This window comes from Thrips palmi, unplaced genomic scaffold (assembly GCF_012932325.1).
Source record: "Thrips palmi isolate BJ-2018 unplaced genomic scaffold, TpBJ-2018v1 HiC_scaffold_2, whole genome shotgun sequence".
In the NCBI taxonomy this organism is placed as follows: domain Eukaryota; kingdom Metazoa; phylum Arthropoda; class Insecta; order Thysanoptera; family Thripidae; genus Thrips; species Thrips palmi.
The window spans coordinates 5930676-5946576 of record NW_023144629.1 but is presented as its reverse complement, the minus strand read 5'-3'; the positions used below and the strand labels follow the sequence as shown (position 1 = coordinate 5946576).

At 61.7% G+C, this 15901-nt stretch overlaps 2 protein-coding genes across 2 annotated transcripts in view; one reads left to right on the top strand and one right to left on the bottom strand.

Annotated features, from left to right (window-relative positions):
- Positions 1-57: 57 nt before the first annotated feature.
- Positions 58-5490, bottom strand: LOC117647427 (glucose dehydrogenase [FAD, quinone]-like). The gene is made up of 8 exons (XM_034389164.1): positions 5479-5490; positions 5106-5269; positions 4728-5037; positions 2895-3110; positions 2529-2828; positions 1670-2152; positions 915-1064; positions 58-334 (listed from the first exon to the last, which is right to left on the bottom strand). The coding sequence occupies exons 1-8, from the start codon at positions 5488-5490 to the stop codon at positions 131-133; spliced, it is 1839 nt and encodes a 612-aa protein (XP_034245055.1). The 3' UTR covers positions 58-130.
- A 2128-nt stretch (positions 5491-7618) lies between these two features.
- Positions 7619-15901, top strand: part of LOC117647426 (pyrokinin-1 receptor-like) — a 54076-nt gene continuing 45793 nt past the window's right edge. Inside the window, exon 1 of the mRNA XM_034389163.1 lies at positions 7619-7915. Coding sequence (XP_034245054.1) covers positions 7889-7915 — 27 coding nt within the window. The 5' untranslated portion in view covers positions 7619-7888. The remainder of the gene's footprint in view (positions 7916-15901) is intronic.

Genomic DNA, 15901 nt, shown 5'->3' with positions numbered 1-15901 from the left:
CGCAGCGCAAAAGGACCCATCTGGCGAGGACGAGGCAAAAAATAGGACAGCACAACGTTATGGCAGACCAGTCTTTCTTTCGCTTTCAAATTCCAATAAATATACAAATACTAGTTCGTGTAGAACGCAATCACGTGGAGCCCCTCCAGGTCTTCTTGATCATGTCCGAGGCCTTCTCCCCGATCATGTACACGAGGGCGTTGGGGTGCGCGGCGGGCGCATTGGGGATGACGGAGGCGTCCACCACGCGGAGGCCGAAGACACCCTGCACGCGGAGCTCCGGGTCCACGACGGCGGAGGGCTCGCCCACCGGGCCCATCTTGCACGTGCCGACCTGAAAAAAACAAAAACAAAACGCTTTAGTTTTACCAGAGGCGGCTACTTGACGCCGCACTTGCGAACTTTGCGATGCAGTCTGGCCGTCGTTGTTACGCGTTCCGCTCTGGCGCGCACACGGCCACGCGCGCCGGCAGAAAGCGCAGCTTGAGCTTCGGGTTACTGGGCCGCCTTGGCCGCGCCACTGACTGGCACACGCACGCACACACTCACACCGACTGCAGCAAATGCCACACCAGCGGTGATGCATAGCCAGGACGCGCAGGTGCAGAAAAATGGCGCTGCAACGCTCTGCATCTTGGCGGCACGAAACAACAGGAGCCTCTTTGTCAAATTGGAGACACCGGGAGCGCCTGCCAACGGGGAGGTAGGCCGCCCGCCACGACGCACGGCACGGCGGGCTGGCCGATGCTGCATTACCATTACCACTACGGGCCAGACCACAACCGGGCGCCTTAAGGGCGAACAGGGGACAGGATGACGTCATTCCGAAGGGTCGCTCCGTCGCTCTGTCTCTCTCGCACTCGAGGGGAGGCCCGTGGGAGTGCGAGAGAGACAGGGCGCGGCGAGGCGCCGACCTGGTGGTGCAGGGAGGTGGTGAAGTAGCGCGCGGCGCAGGCCCAGTAGTCGTCGCCGCCGAAGGTGAGGTTGGCGCAGCCGGGGAACGGCGTCTCGTGCAGGGTGCTGCCGAAGCGCTGGAAGGCCCTCGTCTTGCTCAACCGCACCGCCTGGAACAACAACAGCGGAAAGAACCCGGTGAGAATCCAGTTTGCTTGCGAGGAGGGCAAGGACTGCGTGCGGGTCGAGGCGAGGCGCCGCGCGGCCCAAAACGGCCACTGGAGTCTGCTTCTAGTTACTGATTGGAAACAAAACGGCCGGTAAAAAAGGAGGAAGCAATGTCGCTTGGCTTCCAATTTCGCGGCCGCTGCCCAGCCGGAGGCCTCCGAGCCAATCGGCAGAGGTCTCTCTCGCTCCCCTCCGGCACGCCCCGCGAGTGCGACGGAGACAGCGCGGCTAGAGGTGACGATTGGGGCTCGGCGACGAGGAAACGGGCATGAACCCGATTGGTCGCGCTCTCGTTGTCGCTGTCTTTGTCTCTCGCCGCGGCGCCGTTGTGTATTCAGTGAAAGGGGATTCGATGGCGAAGCGCGAAGCTGTGGCCAAGCAGCCCGGCTAAACGCGAGGCCAGCCGCTTGGAACGCCAGTGCCGTGGAGGGGCGGGGCGCCAGCGGGCGCCTTGACCACAGACACTACCGGACACTACACGGAAGGACGGAGGCGGGTTCGAATCCCCTTGAGAGTAACTTTTTTTGGCGGACGTGTTGGCTCTCACCGTCTTGATGCCGTGCACCAGGGCCTGCAGGTCGCGAGGGTCCTGGAAGTAGTTGGCGTACAGCTTGGGCCAGTGGAACGGGTTGGCGGAGCGCAGCCTCAGCACGCCGCGACTCCAAGGCCGCAGCAGGATGGGCACCGCGTTCCAGGAGTCCCTGCCCACCACGTCGCCGTACACGCGGCGCCAGAAGACCTCGTCCAGGCCGAGGCTCTTGCGGATGCTGCCGCCGGTGTCGCCGGGCAGCGCGCCGGGGCCGAACACGAGCTCCACGTCGGCGCGCCGGGAGCGGCCCCCGGTGGCGTTGACGGCGGGGACGGCGGGCGTCTGCAGGAAGGCGACGGCCTCGGCGCCGCCCGGCAGCGTCATCGGCCCCGTGCCCTGCAGCGCGTACTCCAGCGCGTACCGCGGCCGCTGCATGCGGCTCTCCACCAGGCTCACGGAGTCGTTGACCAGGAAGGCCAGCCCGCCCATCGCCACGTGGTCCTGCAACACGCCGTTTACAGATACGCCGCGCTGGCCGCGCTAGCCGCGCCGCGATACGAGGTCGCTGTTGGCAGATGCAGGCCGATGCAGGCCGCGCTCGCTCTCAACAAGTGCGCTTTCGTCGCGCTGTCTCTCTCGCACTCATGGGGCGTTCCGCAGCGGTGCGAGAGAGACAGCGCGACGAGGCGGGCTTCGATGCGAGCTTGCAGAGCCGGGGCGGCGCTGGGCGGCGCACGCAATGCAACGCCACGGCCGTACACTGCACTGTACAAAGCGCCGAAGGCAGCCAGCGGCGGCCGGGCCGGTCCGGGCCAGTCCGCCTTCTGGGGAATGAGGGCGACCGAGGACTAGACCGACAACGAGAAGCCATACCCACCTGGAGGTTGAGGCCGACGGGCAGGTCGGCGAGCACGTCGACGCCGTGGTCGCGGAGGTGCTGGCGCGGCCCCACGCCGGACAGCATCAGGAGGTGCGGGCTGCCGATGGTGCCGGCGCACAGGATCACCTCCTTGCGCGCGCGCACCACGCGCACCCGCCGGTCGCGCACGTACTGCACGCCCACGGCGCGCGGCCGGCCGCCGTCGCCCTGGTGGTCGCGCTGCAGCAGCACGCGCGTCACGCGCACGCCCTTGCCGATGTGCAGGTTGGGCCGCGCGCGCGCCGGCCGCAGGAAGGCCTGGAAGGCGGCAGGGCGGTCAGGGCGCGAGAGAGGCAGAGTGCGAGAGAGACAGAGCGTACGTACCTTGGCGGCGCTGCACCGGGACCCGTTCCGCGTGTTGGCCAGCACGCGCGAGAAGCCGAGCGGCGTGGCGGGGTCGTCCAGGTCCACGCCGACCGGGTGGCCCAGCTCGCGGCCCGCGTCCAGGAACGCGTCGAGCAGAGGCGACCGCCACGCCGCGCGCTGCACCGTCAGGTGGCCCCCGCGGGCGTGGTACCGCGACGACGCCAGCTCGGGCACCTGCACAGTGTGGCGGATCAGTTCGACCTGCTTCTCAGTTGACCCACGCCGCGGAAATAATGAATAGCAATGTGGGTAGAAACTCGAGGACACGCTTTGCGGCGCGGCGCGGCGAGGTGTGGGCCCAGCAAAATTCATCGTGTCTCGTCATCATCATCTCCGCCTGCTCCGCCTGCTCGGCCCGCTCGGCCTCTGGAGCAGAAAGATCCCGTGTGCGTTCCGCCGTTCGGGGTTATGGGATTACGCTGCGCGGCAGAACAAGGGGCGTAACACGGACGGGTCGAGCCCACAGTGGGCCAGAAGACCGGCAGAGGAGGTCAAAACTCCAGACGCGTTTCGAGCTCCAGAGTCGCTAAATGGGACTCGAACCGAGCGTGTGACCCCACCAATGGATCGCTCTCCGCGCGAGGAATCCATTGGTGGGGTCACACGTTCGGTTCGAGTCCTGCTTAGCGACTCTGGAGCTGAAAACGCGTCTGGAGCTTCGACCGCCTCCACCGGTCGTCTGGCCCACTGTGGAGCGCGGTGCAACGCGAAGCGCGAACGCAGCCGACGCGCGGCCCACGGCCCGAGTGCGGACGACCCTGACATCATGCAAGCGCGCACTGGCGCACTAGCGCACTGGCGCATTAACAAGTGCATGAAGAAGTACGGCGTCCCGCCCCGTGCCCGCCGTGCCCGCCCTGGCTCGCTGCAGTCGGAAGGCCGACCCGGCCGCCCGCCCGGCACACACCGAAGCGTGCGAGTGCGAGAGAGACGGAGCGACGAAAACAAACGACTCTCGGAATCGGTCCGCTGGCCTACACTGTAACGTCGTAATGAGCAGCTGCAGAGGCCGGCCTGGTCTGGGTCGGTCTTGGTGCTCTTGGTCTTGGTTTCCGCCGCCGGGGCCGGGGCTCGAACCCTTGACCAACATCAACGCGCCACTGGCAGCAGCCAGGCCCGCCAGGCCAGGCGACTCCGACTGATCGTTTGGACGCTCTGTCTCTCTCGCACCCACGGGACGCCCCGAGCGAGTGCGACAGAGACAGCAGGCCTGCAGGCAGCACCCGCTCGGCGCCAATGCCAGTGTGCGAGTGCGCGCCAATGTCAGGGCAAGGCGGCGGGGCCCGGCTCGTAAAAGGTGGCTGGACTGCTGGACTGGCGCGGCGGGACCGGCCGGCTAGATTGAAACGGAACGGCGTCGCTGATGAGCGTTATTACGCACGGCAACAACACCAGCAGACGCATTCCGAGAGTCGCTTTCGTCTGTCAACACAAATTTCTTTCTCGACGGCTAGACGCAGATTATGCGTCTCCGAAAAAAAGGGAGAGGGTCGGACCGAGCACACATCGACCCCCAAAAAACGCGCACTTGCCCTTGCTGCAAGTTGACCAAGACATGCCGAAAACAGGACGGAGCCCGAGGCCGGCAATTTGCTGGGTATTTTTTGAAGCCGCCCGGCCTAGGCCAATGGAGGCTAGCGCAGGGTGGGCCAGAAGGCCGGCGGAGGCGGTCAAAGTCCCCGGCGTTTTGAGCCCCAGAGTCGATAAATGGGGCGCGAACCGAACGTGTGACCCCACCAATGGATTGCTCTCCGAACGAGGAGATCGGGTGCGCGACTGCGCGACGCTCACCTGGTTGTCTTCGGACTTGAGGAAGTAGGGCAGGACGTCCCGGTAGGCCCAGCCGTAGTTGCCGGCGGCGGCCCACTCGTCGAAGTCCTCCGCGCTGCCCTTGGTGTACACCATGTAGTTGATGACGCTGGTGCCGCCCAGGGACTTGCCCCGCGGCCATCGGCACCGGCCCTCCCGCATGGCCAGGCACGCGCCGCCCCGCCCGTTGGGCCCCGTGGCGGGCTGCGGCTCCGTCTCGAAGCCCCAGTTGTAGTCCGTGGACAGCAGGTAGCTCACCAGCACCGGGATGTCGGTGAGGAAGCTTTCGTCCCTGCGCAGCACGACAGTCGGTCAGCGGACTGTCTGCGGGAGTCGTTTTCGTGTGCGTTGGCGACGTACTTGCCCGCCTCCAGCAGCAGCACGCTCCAGCCGGGGACCTCCGACAGGCGGTTGGCGACCACCGAGCCGCCGGACCCGGCGCCCACCACCACGAAGTCGTACTCCTTGAGGATGTTCTCCGTGTCGGCGGGCGTGCCGGCGGGCAGCGCGCGCGGCACGGCGCGCTGCGCGAAGCGCACTAGGGACTCCAGCCACTGCGCGCGCGCGAATCCATGGTGGCGGCCTCCGAGCAGCAGCAGGAGCAGCAGCAGGGAGGGCGCCATCGGGGACCGCGAGGGGGACCGCGAGGAGGACCGGCAAGACTAGCAGCAGCACCAGCGACCCGGGGCACGCGCACCACCCGCACCAGGGCCTGACATGCTACCCGACTGACCGAGTGCGGCATGCCGCGTGGCGCCGTGGTCAGCGGCCCGGGTAGGCCGGCACCTCCAAGGAGCGCTCCGTGCGCGCCCCGCCCCGTCCGGCCCCACCCCGCCCCGCCCCGGCTCGACCCCACCACCCCGCGCCACCACCGCGGCGTCCGCGGCGTTCCAGACAGTTGACCAGACTGCCCTTCGATAGCGACTTACATGCGGTGCCCCACGCAATGCAGTGCCTGCACTGGGAGTACGGGCCGCGGACTGTTCGGGCAGTAGCTGCTTTAATGCCGCAAAGTTGATCAAAACAGTCACAAATGTCTTTTGAAAAATCGTGTTTTGGGCCGACTTTCAGCATCCACTGCGTCCGATCCGAGGCGGGCCCTCGTACTTTCTCAACGGGCATTTGGTCTTTGGACCTTCCTTTAGCATGCCTTTGTTACGGAGTGCGATTATCTGCCTTAGTTTGGGAGCAGTGTTGCCGCAAAATTGATCAAAACACGATTTTTCAGACATTTGTGACCGTTTTGATCAACTTTGCGGCAATACTGCTCCCAAACTAAGGCAGATAATCGCGCTCCGTAACAAAGGCATGCTAAAGGAAGGTCCAAAGACCAAATGCCCGTTGAGGGAGGACGACATACCGCCTCGGATCAGACGCAGTGGCTGCTTAAAGTCGGCCCAAAACACGATTTTTTTAAAGGCATTTTTGACTGTTTTGGTCAACTTTGAGACAATACTGCTCCCAAACTAAGGCAGATAATCGCGCTCCGTAACAAAGGCATGCTAAAGGAAGGTCCAAAGACCAAATGCCCGTTGAGGGAGGACGACATACCGCCTCGGATCAGACGCAGTGGCTGCTTAAAGTCGGCCCAAAACACGATTTTTTTAAAGGCATTTTTGACTGTTTTGGTCAACTTTGAGACAATACTGCTCCCAAACTAAGGCAGATAATCGCGCTCCGTAAAAAAGGCATGCTAAAGGAAGGTCCAAAGACCAAATGCCCGTTGAGGGAGGGCGACATACCGCCTCGGATCAGACTCAGTGGCTGCTTAAAGTCGGCCCAAAACGCGATTTTTCAAAAGACATTTGTGAGAGTCGGTGAGAGGGCGCCTGTCGCGGGCAACCCATCGCACGCGCGAGCGAGAGCCCCTCGCGCGCGGAGTAGCGGCAGCGACCGCTGGCGACCGGACCGCGACCGGCAGCCGTTGGCGCCCTCTGGCGGCGCGTGGCGGAATCGCCGCGGAGTATCTCCGGCGGCGGTCCCGCAGAAGCCCGCGAAGCGAAACGGGCGGTCCACTGGAAGACTCGAGCGAGCGACCAAGGAGCGACCGGATGGATTGCGAATGAGAGTCCCATCGGAAATATCCATCGACGTGTTTCGAAACCTACCTAGCCTCACCTAACCTAACCTAACACAGATGAAACACACGGATTACCCTGTGATAGAAAAAAAAATATCGCAAGGATTATACCCCTGGGGGCAGAAATTGTGTTGCCCCGGTTGACCTTCCCGCCTTTGCCTGCTTCGCCTTCGCCCGAGTCATTACACCTTTTAATTGGCCGCTCATGACACACGGGGCGGGGCGGCGAGGCCAGGGCGGTGTAATTGAGTATAATTGCTGTGTACAGTGGAGTGTGTGTTCATGAAGTGGCCGTACACGGTGTGCCATTACATCGAGAGATGCTGCAGCGGAAAGGCCGGGGGTTGGGGCGGCAGGCAGACGCGTCCGGTGCACAGTGGGCCAGAGGACCGGCGAAGGCGGCCCAAAATCCCGGACGCGTTTTGAGCTCCAGAGTCGCTGAATGGGACTCGAACCGAGCGTGTGACCCCACCAATGGATTGCTCTCCGGACGAGGAATCCGTTGGTGGGGTCACACGTTCAGTTCGAGTCCTGTTTAGCGACTCTGGAGCTCAAAACGCGTCTGGAGTTGTTGACCGCCTCCACCGGTCTTCTGGCCCACTGTGGGGCGGCTTGGGGGCGGTCGGGGCGGGAGAGGCGGCGGGTGGCGCCCCCTGCGGCGGCCGGCGGAAGCAGTCCGTGGCAGCAAAGCGCGCCAAACGCGGCGAACGCGGCGCGGGGCCGTCGGGAGCCGTCGCAGTCCTGTCCCTGTCCCCGGCCGCCGCGCCAGTCCGGCCATCCCCACGCCCACGCCGGCCGCGACACGCGACACGTGCGACGCGCGACACGGACGCGACACGGACGCGACACGTGGTGCTCGACATGTGAGCGCACACTCACGGCAAACGCGACGCCGCGTGTCCCGTCGGAACAGAGACACGGACGAAGGGAATAGAACATTTGAAACGAGCACAAGAATCATAACGCACCGCCGCGACGCGAAAGTGGCGCGAGCCCGCTCCGCTGGGCTCCGCGCGATGCGACGCGAGGCGAGGCGGCTCGTCCCCGAGTCCTGGCCGCCGCCATGCAGAGGGATAACCACAATCGCCAGGTAACGCGGGCAGGCTGGACTTCGGGCACATCGGCCGGGGAAAATAGAGCAGATTTCGCCCCGGTTATTGCACTTTCAGGCGGTTGTTTTTGCGCGCGATGCATCCGCTGCACGGCGGACCCATTTTCACACCTATACTGCAACACATGACCATTCACTCACTCACACACACACATTCCCACACACACGCACAGGATGCTCTCTCTCTCTCTCTCTCTCTCTCTCTCTCTCTCTCTCTCTCTCTCTCTCTCTCTCTCTCTCTCACACACACACACACACACATCCCACTGCCCTCCCCCCGACCAACACCGAGACGCACCGGGCAGCAGTTTGTCAGAGAGGTGGTGTGGGTAGGTAATGGAATAGACCTGTCGAATGATAACGCAGCACGGCCAGGACACGGACCGGGCATGGACCAGGCATGGACCAGGCATGGATGGACCCCGCTCGCTGTTGTTGGCGTCAGGACGAACGGACGGCTGGATGGACAGACGAATGAATGAATGAATCACTGACTCACTTGGCAAGGTGAGTTTTTATCCAAATTTTAAATCGACTAAAAGTAACTGCGAACTCAACCCGCCACGTCTTTGCTCGCAAGTCGTGCCACTCACACACACAGACGGACGCGCGCACACACACACGCACAACACACAGGCACGCCCAGAGGCGCAGAGGGCTGTGTATAAATTACGGAGCGCAGCCTTCCTTTTGTTACGCGAAACTTAAATCATCACGCGGCACGCCGCGCGACGGCTGGGCGGCCGAGGCCGAGGCAGAGGCAGAGGCCGAGGGGGGCGGTGGAAATGCGTGGACGGCCAGGCAGCCCGGCCAGCCCGGCCCTAGCGCAGCCAGCGCAGCCAGCCGCAGCGAGAGGCAGATTCGGACCATGTGCTCAACAATATTTCAACTAAAATACCAGGGGGAGGAGGAAAAGCAGTTTTAAAATTTTTTTGCCGGCCCCGCCTGGGAGCGAAGCCGGGCCGCCGTAGCCGGACACCTTCCCCTTACCCACGCGACCACCGCGACAGCGTGGACGGCAACGTGACACGGCGCCCTGCCGTGGCCGTCGAAACGAAAGCCGCCTCCGCCACGGCGAGGCGGCGAATCTGCGGACCGCGCCGCCTTGCAGTGGCGTGGTCCTGGCTGGCCGCAGCGCCACCGAGCACCGTGTGCACGCGTGCGGGAATTTATTTAGTGACTATCTAGTGTGCCGCGCCGAGCCGCGCCGAGCCGTGCGATGCCAGAAGGTTTATTGCGACGGTCTTTAAAATTCCTTAATTGCGGGGTCGCAGTGGGGTGGCGCGGCCCTCGCCGCCCCCGTACCCATAACTACCCCTACCCTACCCCTACCCCTACCTGCGGCACGGCACGCCACGCCACGCGACCCCTCGTCGGGTGCATTAAGCCGTGCCGGGCCGCATGCTGGTGTGTCGCCATGTGCCGTATGAGGTCATAAAGTGCCCTTCTTTCTCTCAGACTCTCGAGAAATGGGAGCCGCTCTCACACACGCACACACACAAACGCACGCACATGCTGCCAGCGCCCCAGTGTTGTCAACATAAATGAGCGAAAATTCCCACGATGCAGCATCAGTCTCGAAAGGGTTGTGCCGACTGCCGACCCCAGGCTGGTCGACTTGCCAATATTATCTTCTGGGCTTTCGCTCTCGAGAAACTTAACCGAGGTCGGGGGTTGGCAACCCTAAGGACACTGGAGCACCGTGGGAATGTTTCGCTGCCAGTGTGGCAATACTGCCCGCCGTTTTCAAAATGGCGGCCATGGAAGACACGACGACGGGTGTGGATACAGGGCCATTGGGCCCCTCGAAAACCTCCTTCGGCCCGCACTCGGCGGGGACTCGCCCCGGACGAGCCACTGTGCGGCGACGACGGTGATAATTATTTGCGACTTTGGCGACTGCACTTTTGGCGGCGGCGGAACGCGGCGCGGAATGCCGAGTGCGACGGAAGTGCCGCGGCGTGCGCCACTCCGCCAATGCCGAGAGTCGTCGCTCCGTCTCTCTCGCACCCACACGGCACGCCGCGCGAGTGCGAGAGAGACGGAGCGACGAAAACGACTCTCAGGCTGCCGCCCCACTGCGGACAACGTCTGCATTCTGCAATTGATATTCCCGCCGCCCATTCTCACGTCCACCTCCTCCATTCCCGCCATTTTTCCGCCGCGTCCCCCTCGTTCTGCGGCTGGTGAAGTAGGACGTTGAAGCAGCTGGTGAAGCAGGGTGGTGAAGCAGGCTGGTGAAGCTGACCGGTGAAGCTCCCCGTCGGGCAGTGAATGAGCTGCTGTGGGAATGCGGTGCCTCGGAAGTACAGTGGAAATGCGCGGAGCGGGACAAGGAGGCCGACAATAGGACGGGGCGGGGGCGTGGCGGGGGCGCGGCGCACGGGGGGTCATTCCGGGGGTCGGGAGGGGCGCGAAGTGGCGCGTCGGCGTCCCGGGGGACTGGCTGGGGACCTGGGGATCCTGGGGGGTCCTTCCGGGGCCGTGCGTCGGCGGGACGCCTGCGGGACGCCCCGTTGGAGGCGCTGTGTCGACAATCGACCTAAATCATTCAATTCAGTTGTGTGTATGGCTGCAGCGCGCAGCGGCTGCGTCAGCAGCGCAGCCCCCCTGGGCCCCCCAGGCCCCCCAGGCCCCCCAGGCCCCTCGGCCGCAGCGCTGTCACTGTAGCACGCCAGCCTTAGGCCTTGGGCCTGCCCTGCCTGGCCCTGCCTGCTTGGCCCACTCCGATACACTGTCAATAAAGCGCCGAGTGATTTCACTGCTTCCATTCCAGACTCCAGAAGGCTGCTCCGGCATTCCGGCAGTCCGGAATCCATTCCCCGGGCTCTCCAGTCTCTCTCTCCCTCTCTCTCTCTCTCTCTCTCTCTCTCTCTCTCTCTCTCTCTCTCTCTCTCCAGGGCGGACTCGGTGTTGGCCTCCTGCATGGCACAGCCAGGCAAGGGGCGGGCAGGGAAGGGCCTGAATAAGAAGGCTATTACTGCCAAGAAAAACACAATCCCGAGGGAATAATGCGACATGTGGAGGAGTAGAGGGGGGGCGCAGAGGGCCGACCCCGTCCGGGGCCCGTCGGGGCCCGTCCCCTCTCCGCCGCTCCGCCGTGCCAGCAGGGAAAAGGGTCCACTGCTATTCGGTGGGGGCACTGAGGGCACTCGGCGTCGTCGGTCAGGTTAGGCGGCGTCCCCGGGCCCGCCAGCGCCGCCAGGCCGCTGGGCCCAAGGCCTCGGACTCGGGGCAGACTCCTGCAGACTGTGGTTGGCAACCCTGTCGTCCGGATATTGCCTAGCAGGCAGGCTGCGGTTGGCAACCCTGTCGACACTGGTGCACCGTGGGAGTTTTCGCCTCCTTACTGGTGGCAGCACTGCTCCGAGGGTTCCCTGTTCCCTTCTCACCATTATCGCAGCGGCATAAATTCGGATCGGACACGTCCGGCTGGCTGGCTGGCTGCGTCCAGGAGATTCAGGTGGGCCGAGCGATTTCTCATACACCGTTCGACACTGCGGGGAAACTTTGTCCGGGGACACCGATGCGTTTTCCAGCCAGCCGGCGTCTTGGGTGGGGCGGGGCGGGGCGGGGCGGGGTGGGGCGCGGTGGGGCTACCCGGCTAACGAGCTTATTATGAGTCAGGCCCACTCATTCTGCAGTCGGTTCATTTAACTCGCAAAGATACGGTCTCGAGCTCGTATAAAATATGGCCTCGGGGAAAGACTTACTCCCCCCGCGGGACATCGACGAGGGCCCCGCAAGGGCCCCGCAAGGGCCCCCAGTCGCCACCTGCAGGTTCTTACATTTTTGTGGGGAAAGAGGGAAAAAGGCTCACCTTGGCGGGAAAAAAAAGGATTTTCTGTCGGCACACGGTGTAAAACTTTACGAAGTAGTTTTGAGCAGAAGTAAGGTAGCCGGAAGGGCAGTAGGAATTCGGTGAAACTTTTCAGTTCGGAAACGAAACAGTTATACGAAAAATATCCTCTTTCAGCAAATTTGTGGAAACGGGGTGTTTTCTTCGCGGGCGCCTCAAACAGTCCAGGTTCCGAAGAGGGTGTTTCTCAGAAGTCCCGGCTTCCAAAACGAAGGGTCATGTTGAGCTGGGCTGCCGCTCAACCTGTCCGAGGCGAGACGGCGCTCATACCTCACGCGGGGCTCCGAGAGTCGTCGCTCTGTCTCTCTCGCACCCAAAGGGGACGCCCCATGAGTGCGAGGGAGACAGAGCGACGACTCTCGGACTGACCGACTTCAAAAGAAAATGGCGGTGCGTTCCGTTCCGCCGTTCTGGACGGCCTCGGCTCGGGCAGCAGTGACGCAAAGAATTAGAAACGACAGCGGGGGAAAATGAAACTCGTATCAGAATGGCGAACACGTCAGTCTGTCCGTCTGTCTGTCTGTCCGTCCGCCACCGTTGGCGTGTGTCCGAGCGCGCCCTTCAAACGACAGACTTGACGTCCCGGCCGCCAACGAAAAATAATCCGGTCTGAAAACGCTAATGAGACAGCAGCGCCGAAAAAGACTGGCAACCCTCATCACCTTGCGGCACCCCGACCCACCAGCTCCTCTTTCTCTCCCTCGTCTCTCTCTCTCTCTCTCTCTCTCTCTCTCTCTCTCTCTCCCTCCCTCTCTGTCTGTCTGTCTCCGGCTTGTCCGGTTGGCCTCTTGGTCCTGCTCGCGGCGGGGCTGAATGTGAAAGTTTGTGCACAAGGTTTCAAGTGCCCCCCCAGTAATGCTCTAAATGGCCCGGGAGGCCCTCTGCAGCCTGGACGGCAGCCTGGACGGGGTCGCCCCGGTCTCGCCGGTCTGGGCACCGCCACTGCAGAGCGTGCGTGCGCGCGCGTGTGTGTGTGCCTGTGTGTATGTGTAAGTGTGTGTGTAAGTGGAAAGGGGCTGGAGCAATGCAAACGGCCCAGCACGCGACGCAGTGTTTGGCTAAACTTGGCGTCGTATTAATGTATCACGGGATCGGGCTCGCGCACATTGTACATTGTACAGTGCAGCGCCGCTGCTTCGCTGCCTCTCAAACAGTGCAGCTGCGCGGGCTGCGGCGGGCTGGCCGTGTAGCCGCTGAGGGCTGAGTCAGAGCGGCTCTCTCTCTCTCTCTCTCTCTCTCTCTCTCTCTCTCTCTCTCTCTCTCTCTCTCTCTCTCGCAACCCTTGGGCCCCTATGCGGGTTGCCCGGCGCGTGACTCGCTCGGTGCGAGTGCTGCTTAGCGACTCTGAAGCTCAAAACGCGTCCGGAGTTTTTTGACCGCCTCAACCGGCCGGCTGTGCATAACACAGGCTGGAAAAAAAGCACGGACTCAGTCGGACTCACTGGACGCCACCCTACCCTTCTCCTCTGACCGCGCCCCCGCCGCCTACAAGCTGCCGTCCCGGCTGTCCCTCCTGGCAAGGTCGGCCACGCCGTAAATTTGGGTGGGAAACTGAAAAAAAAAAATAATCATAATAAAATGCAGAAACGAACGAACGAACGCGCGCCACGCGTATTGCGAGGAGCAATAACTTATTTCATGTCACTCCCTTCTTTTCATTCCCTTTGGCCTACAGTGTTTTTTGGTGTGTTTTTAGGGCCTCTGCGGGGCGTTTGAGTATGGAACAATACGCTAGCTGTCATCGGACGGCCCATGCACAGCCTTGCCCATGCGTTTGCGTTCCACCAGGGCGACTGTGCGATCCTAATTCCTCCCCCAACCCTTCCAACTACCCCCTGTCCACCCACCCACGTGGACATTTTTTTTTAAAATAAAAAATAAAAGAAACTCTTTAGATTTTGAAGCCATTGAAGTCAGAACCTCTCGCATCCATACGCGACGCCCCATGAGTGCGAGAGAGACAGAGCGACGAAAGCGTCTCTAAGTCCGCAGTCCGGCACCACCAAACTTACCCCACTTTCAAGCGGGAATGCTTTATCCCCTTTCTTCGGGACGCACTATGTCGCCTTATTGGCTTGGTCTCTTCTTCTTCTATCTTTTTTATTTTTCCTGCCTTACTTTATTGGAGCAGGTAGCCCTTATCAACTCGGAGTCTGGCTATGGAGCCACGGGTTTATTAATCTTCTCATTGAATTGGATTTTCTTCTTTGGGTGTAGAGCCAGTCTCTCTGTCTGTCTGTCTGTCTGTCTGTCTGTCTCTCACTCCCAAAAAGCAGATTCTCCCTCCCACTCCAGGTCGTCATCCTGCGAAATTCTCCCCAGCAGAAATTGTATTATGTCGTCGGCCGCCGCCACCTGCCTCACCGTAATAGTTATAACAATTCTGAAATTGAATCGCCACCGGGCGACCCTCCCCATCTTTGCAGGTGGCTTAACCACCAGCCCCACCAACCAACCCCCCATTTCCCGCATCGGCCGCGCGGAGGGAGCACTCCCACTGCCCGCGTGGCTCGAATCCCACAGCAAAGACAGCCGGGGTGCAAGCGCTGAACATTTCCCCATCGCACGCGTCTGAAGAGTGACGAGGAAATCGGCGGAAAAAGTTGGAGTTGACTCCGCACTAGTAACTTTATTCCAACTAAGACAGTCCCAGTCAACGTGGCTGAAACCCAATGTTCCCAGTCATTTGTACTAAAACTTTTTTTTTTCGAAACTAACTGTGCACCAGGAAGTTAGCGACCATTTTGCGACCATTTTTCTGCGACTTTTCAAAAGTGTAACCGGGGGTCTGGCGCTGAGTGGGACTAATTGTGCTCCCATCCCCCTCTCCAGGCGACCTTAAGCGGACGACTCTTGGAAAGACACTTATGCCGGCGCGGCTGATCTATTTGAACGCGCAGTTGGCCGGGTTCAGGGGCGCAATCTAGCGGCGACTAGTCAGACTAATCTTAATTAGGCGATCCCGTTCCGGGCGTTCCGGGCGTTCCGGGCGTTCCTCCGGGCGTTCCAGGCGTTCCTCCAGGCGTTCCTCCAGGCGTTCCGGCCCATCGCTTTCATTCCGGCCCCAGGTATTTGTCTTCCTTTGCCGACTGCCGCCGCGGCTGCAGAGTCTGCAAAGTGAAGCACGGCAGACTGATGCCGAGAGTCGCTTTCGTCGCTCTGTCTCTCTCGCACTCGTGGGACATCCCGCATAGGTGCGAGAGAGACAGAGCGACGAAAGCGAGTGTGCTGGCGGAGCCGTAGCGTGCCTAGCGCCTGTTTTAGAGGCGGGAGTCGCAAACACCGCGCACGCCGAGTGCCTCATGATTTCGCTTCATTCGAGTGTGTGTGGGGGGGGGAGGGGAGGACGAAACTATGGTAAAACTGACAAGCACACTTCTAACGCGTGTAAGTGGTGTGTGTGTGTGTGGGTGCGCGCGCGCACACACTCTTAATAAGTATAGCTCCTACTCCCTTCCAGCTCCCCTCCCTTCCTACCCTCATTCAAAACGCACACGCGTGAACGAAACCCGAAAAAGAAAGGGTGCGATAGGAAAACAATCTGGCCCGACGTCCGGTCGTATGCTAAAACAATAGACAGAGTGAGGGTATTTAAGAAATAGGCAGCCAAGGTGTATTTTTTACCCCCCCCCCCCCCCGGTTAGGCATCTTAATATCGGAGGCGTGAAATTTCATCTCGAAAAGGTGAAGGGGCGAAGAGAAGCAGTTTGTGTGTGGGGGCGTGTACACCAAAGCCCTTTCAAACGCAGAGTGTTGTAATCGACTCCAGAGTTTAGCGCGCTATGCCGGAGGCTTAGGGGAAAGAGGGGGTAGGGGTGGGGGGGGAGGGAGGAGGGGGAGCCGAGCAGGGCCAAGTGCGGTTGACGTTGTGTGTGGAGGGCCAGCATAGTTGCCTTTAAGCTGGTTAAAGCTAGGCCGGCCGGGGCGGCGGATATGGGGGGGGGGGGGGGGGGTAAGCGAGCCCAGAGGGGCCCTTATTGCACTACGCGCGGGCCTCCAACACACGACAGATTCCTGGAAACGCGTGTGCACACTGAAGAGAGCAGGTGGGGGTTTGTCGCGGTGGATGGAAAGAGCTGCCAAGACTCGAAAGTCTAGACGCGAAC

What these genes read in the sequence shown, in the direction of transcription:
- LOC117647427 (XM_034389164.1), bottom strand. An exon ending in TCAAGTCCGAAGACAACCAG is followed by an intron (nt 3,111 to 4,727) that starts GTGAGCGTCGCG and finishes CACACTGTGCAG; the next exon opens with GTGCCCGAGCTGGCGTCGTC. An exon ending in CCGTCGGCCTCAACCTCCAG is followed by an intron (nt 2,153 to 2,528) that starts GTGGGTATGGCT and finishes GGCGTGTTGCAG; the next exon opens with GACCACGTGGCGATGGGCGG.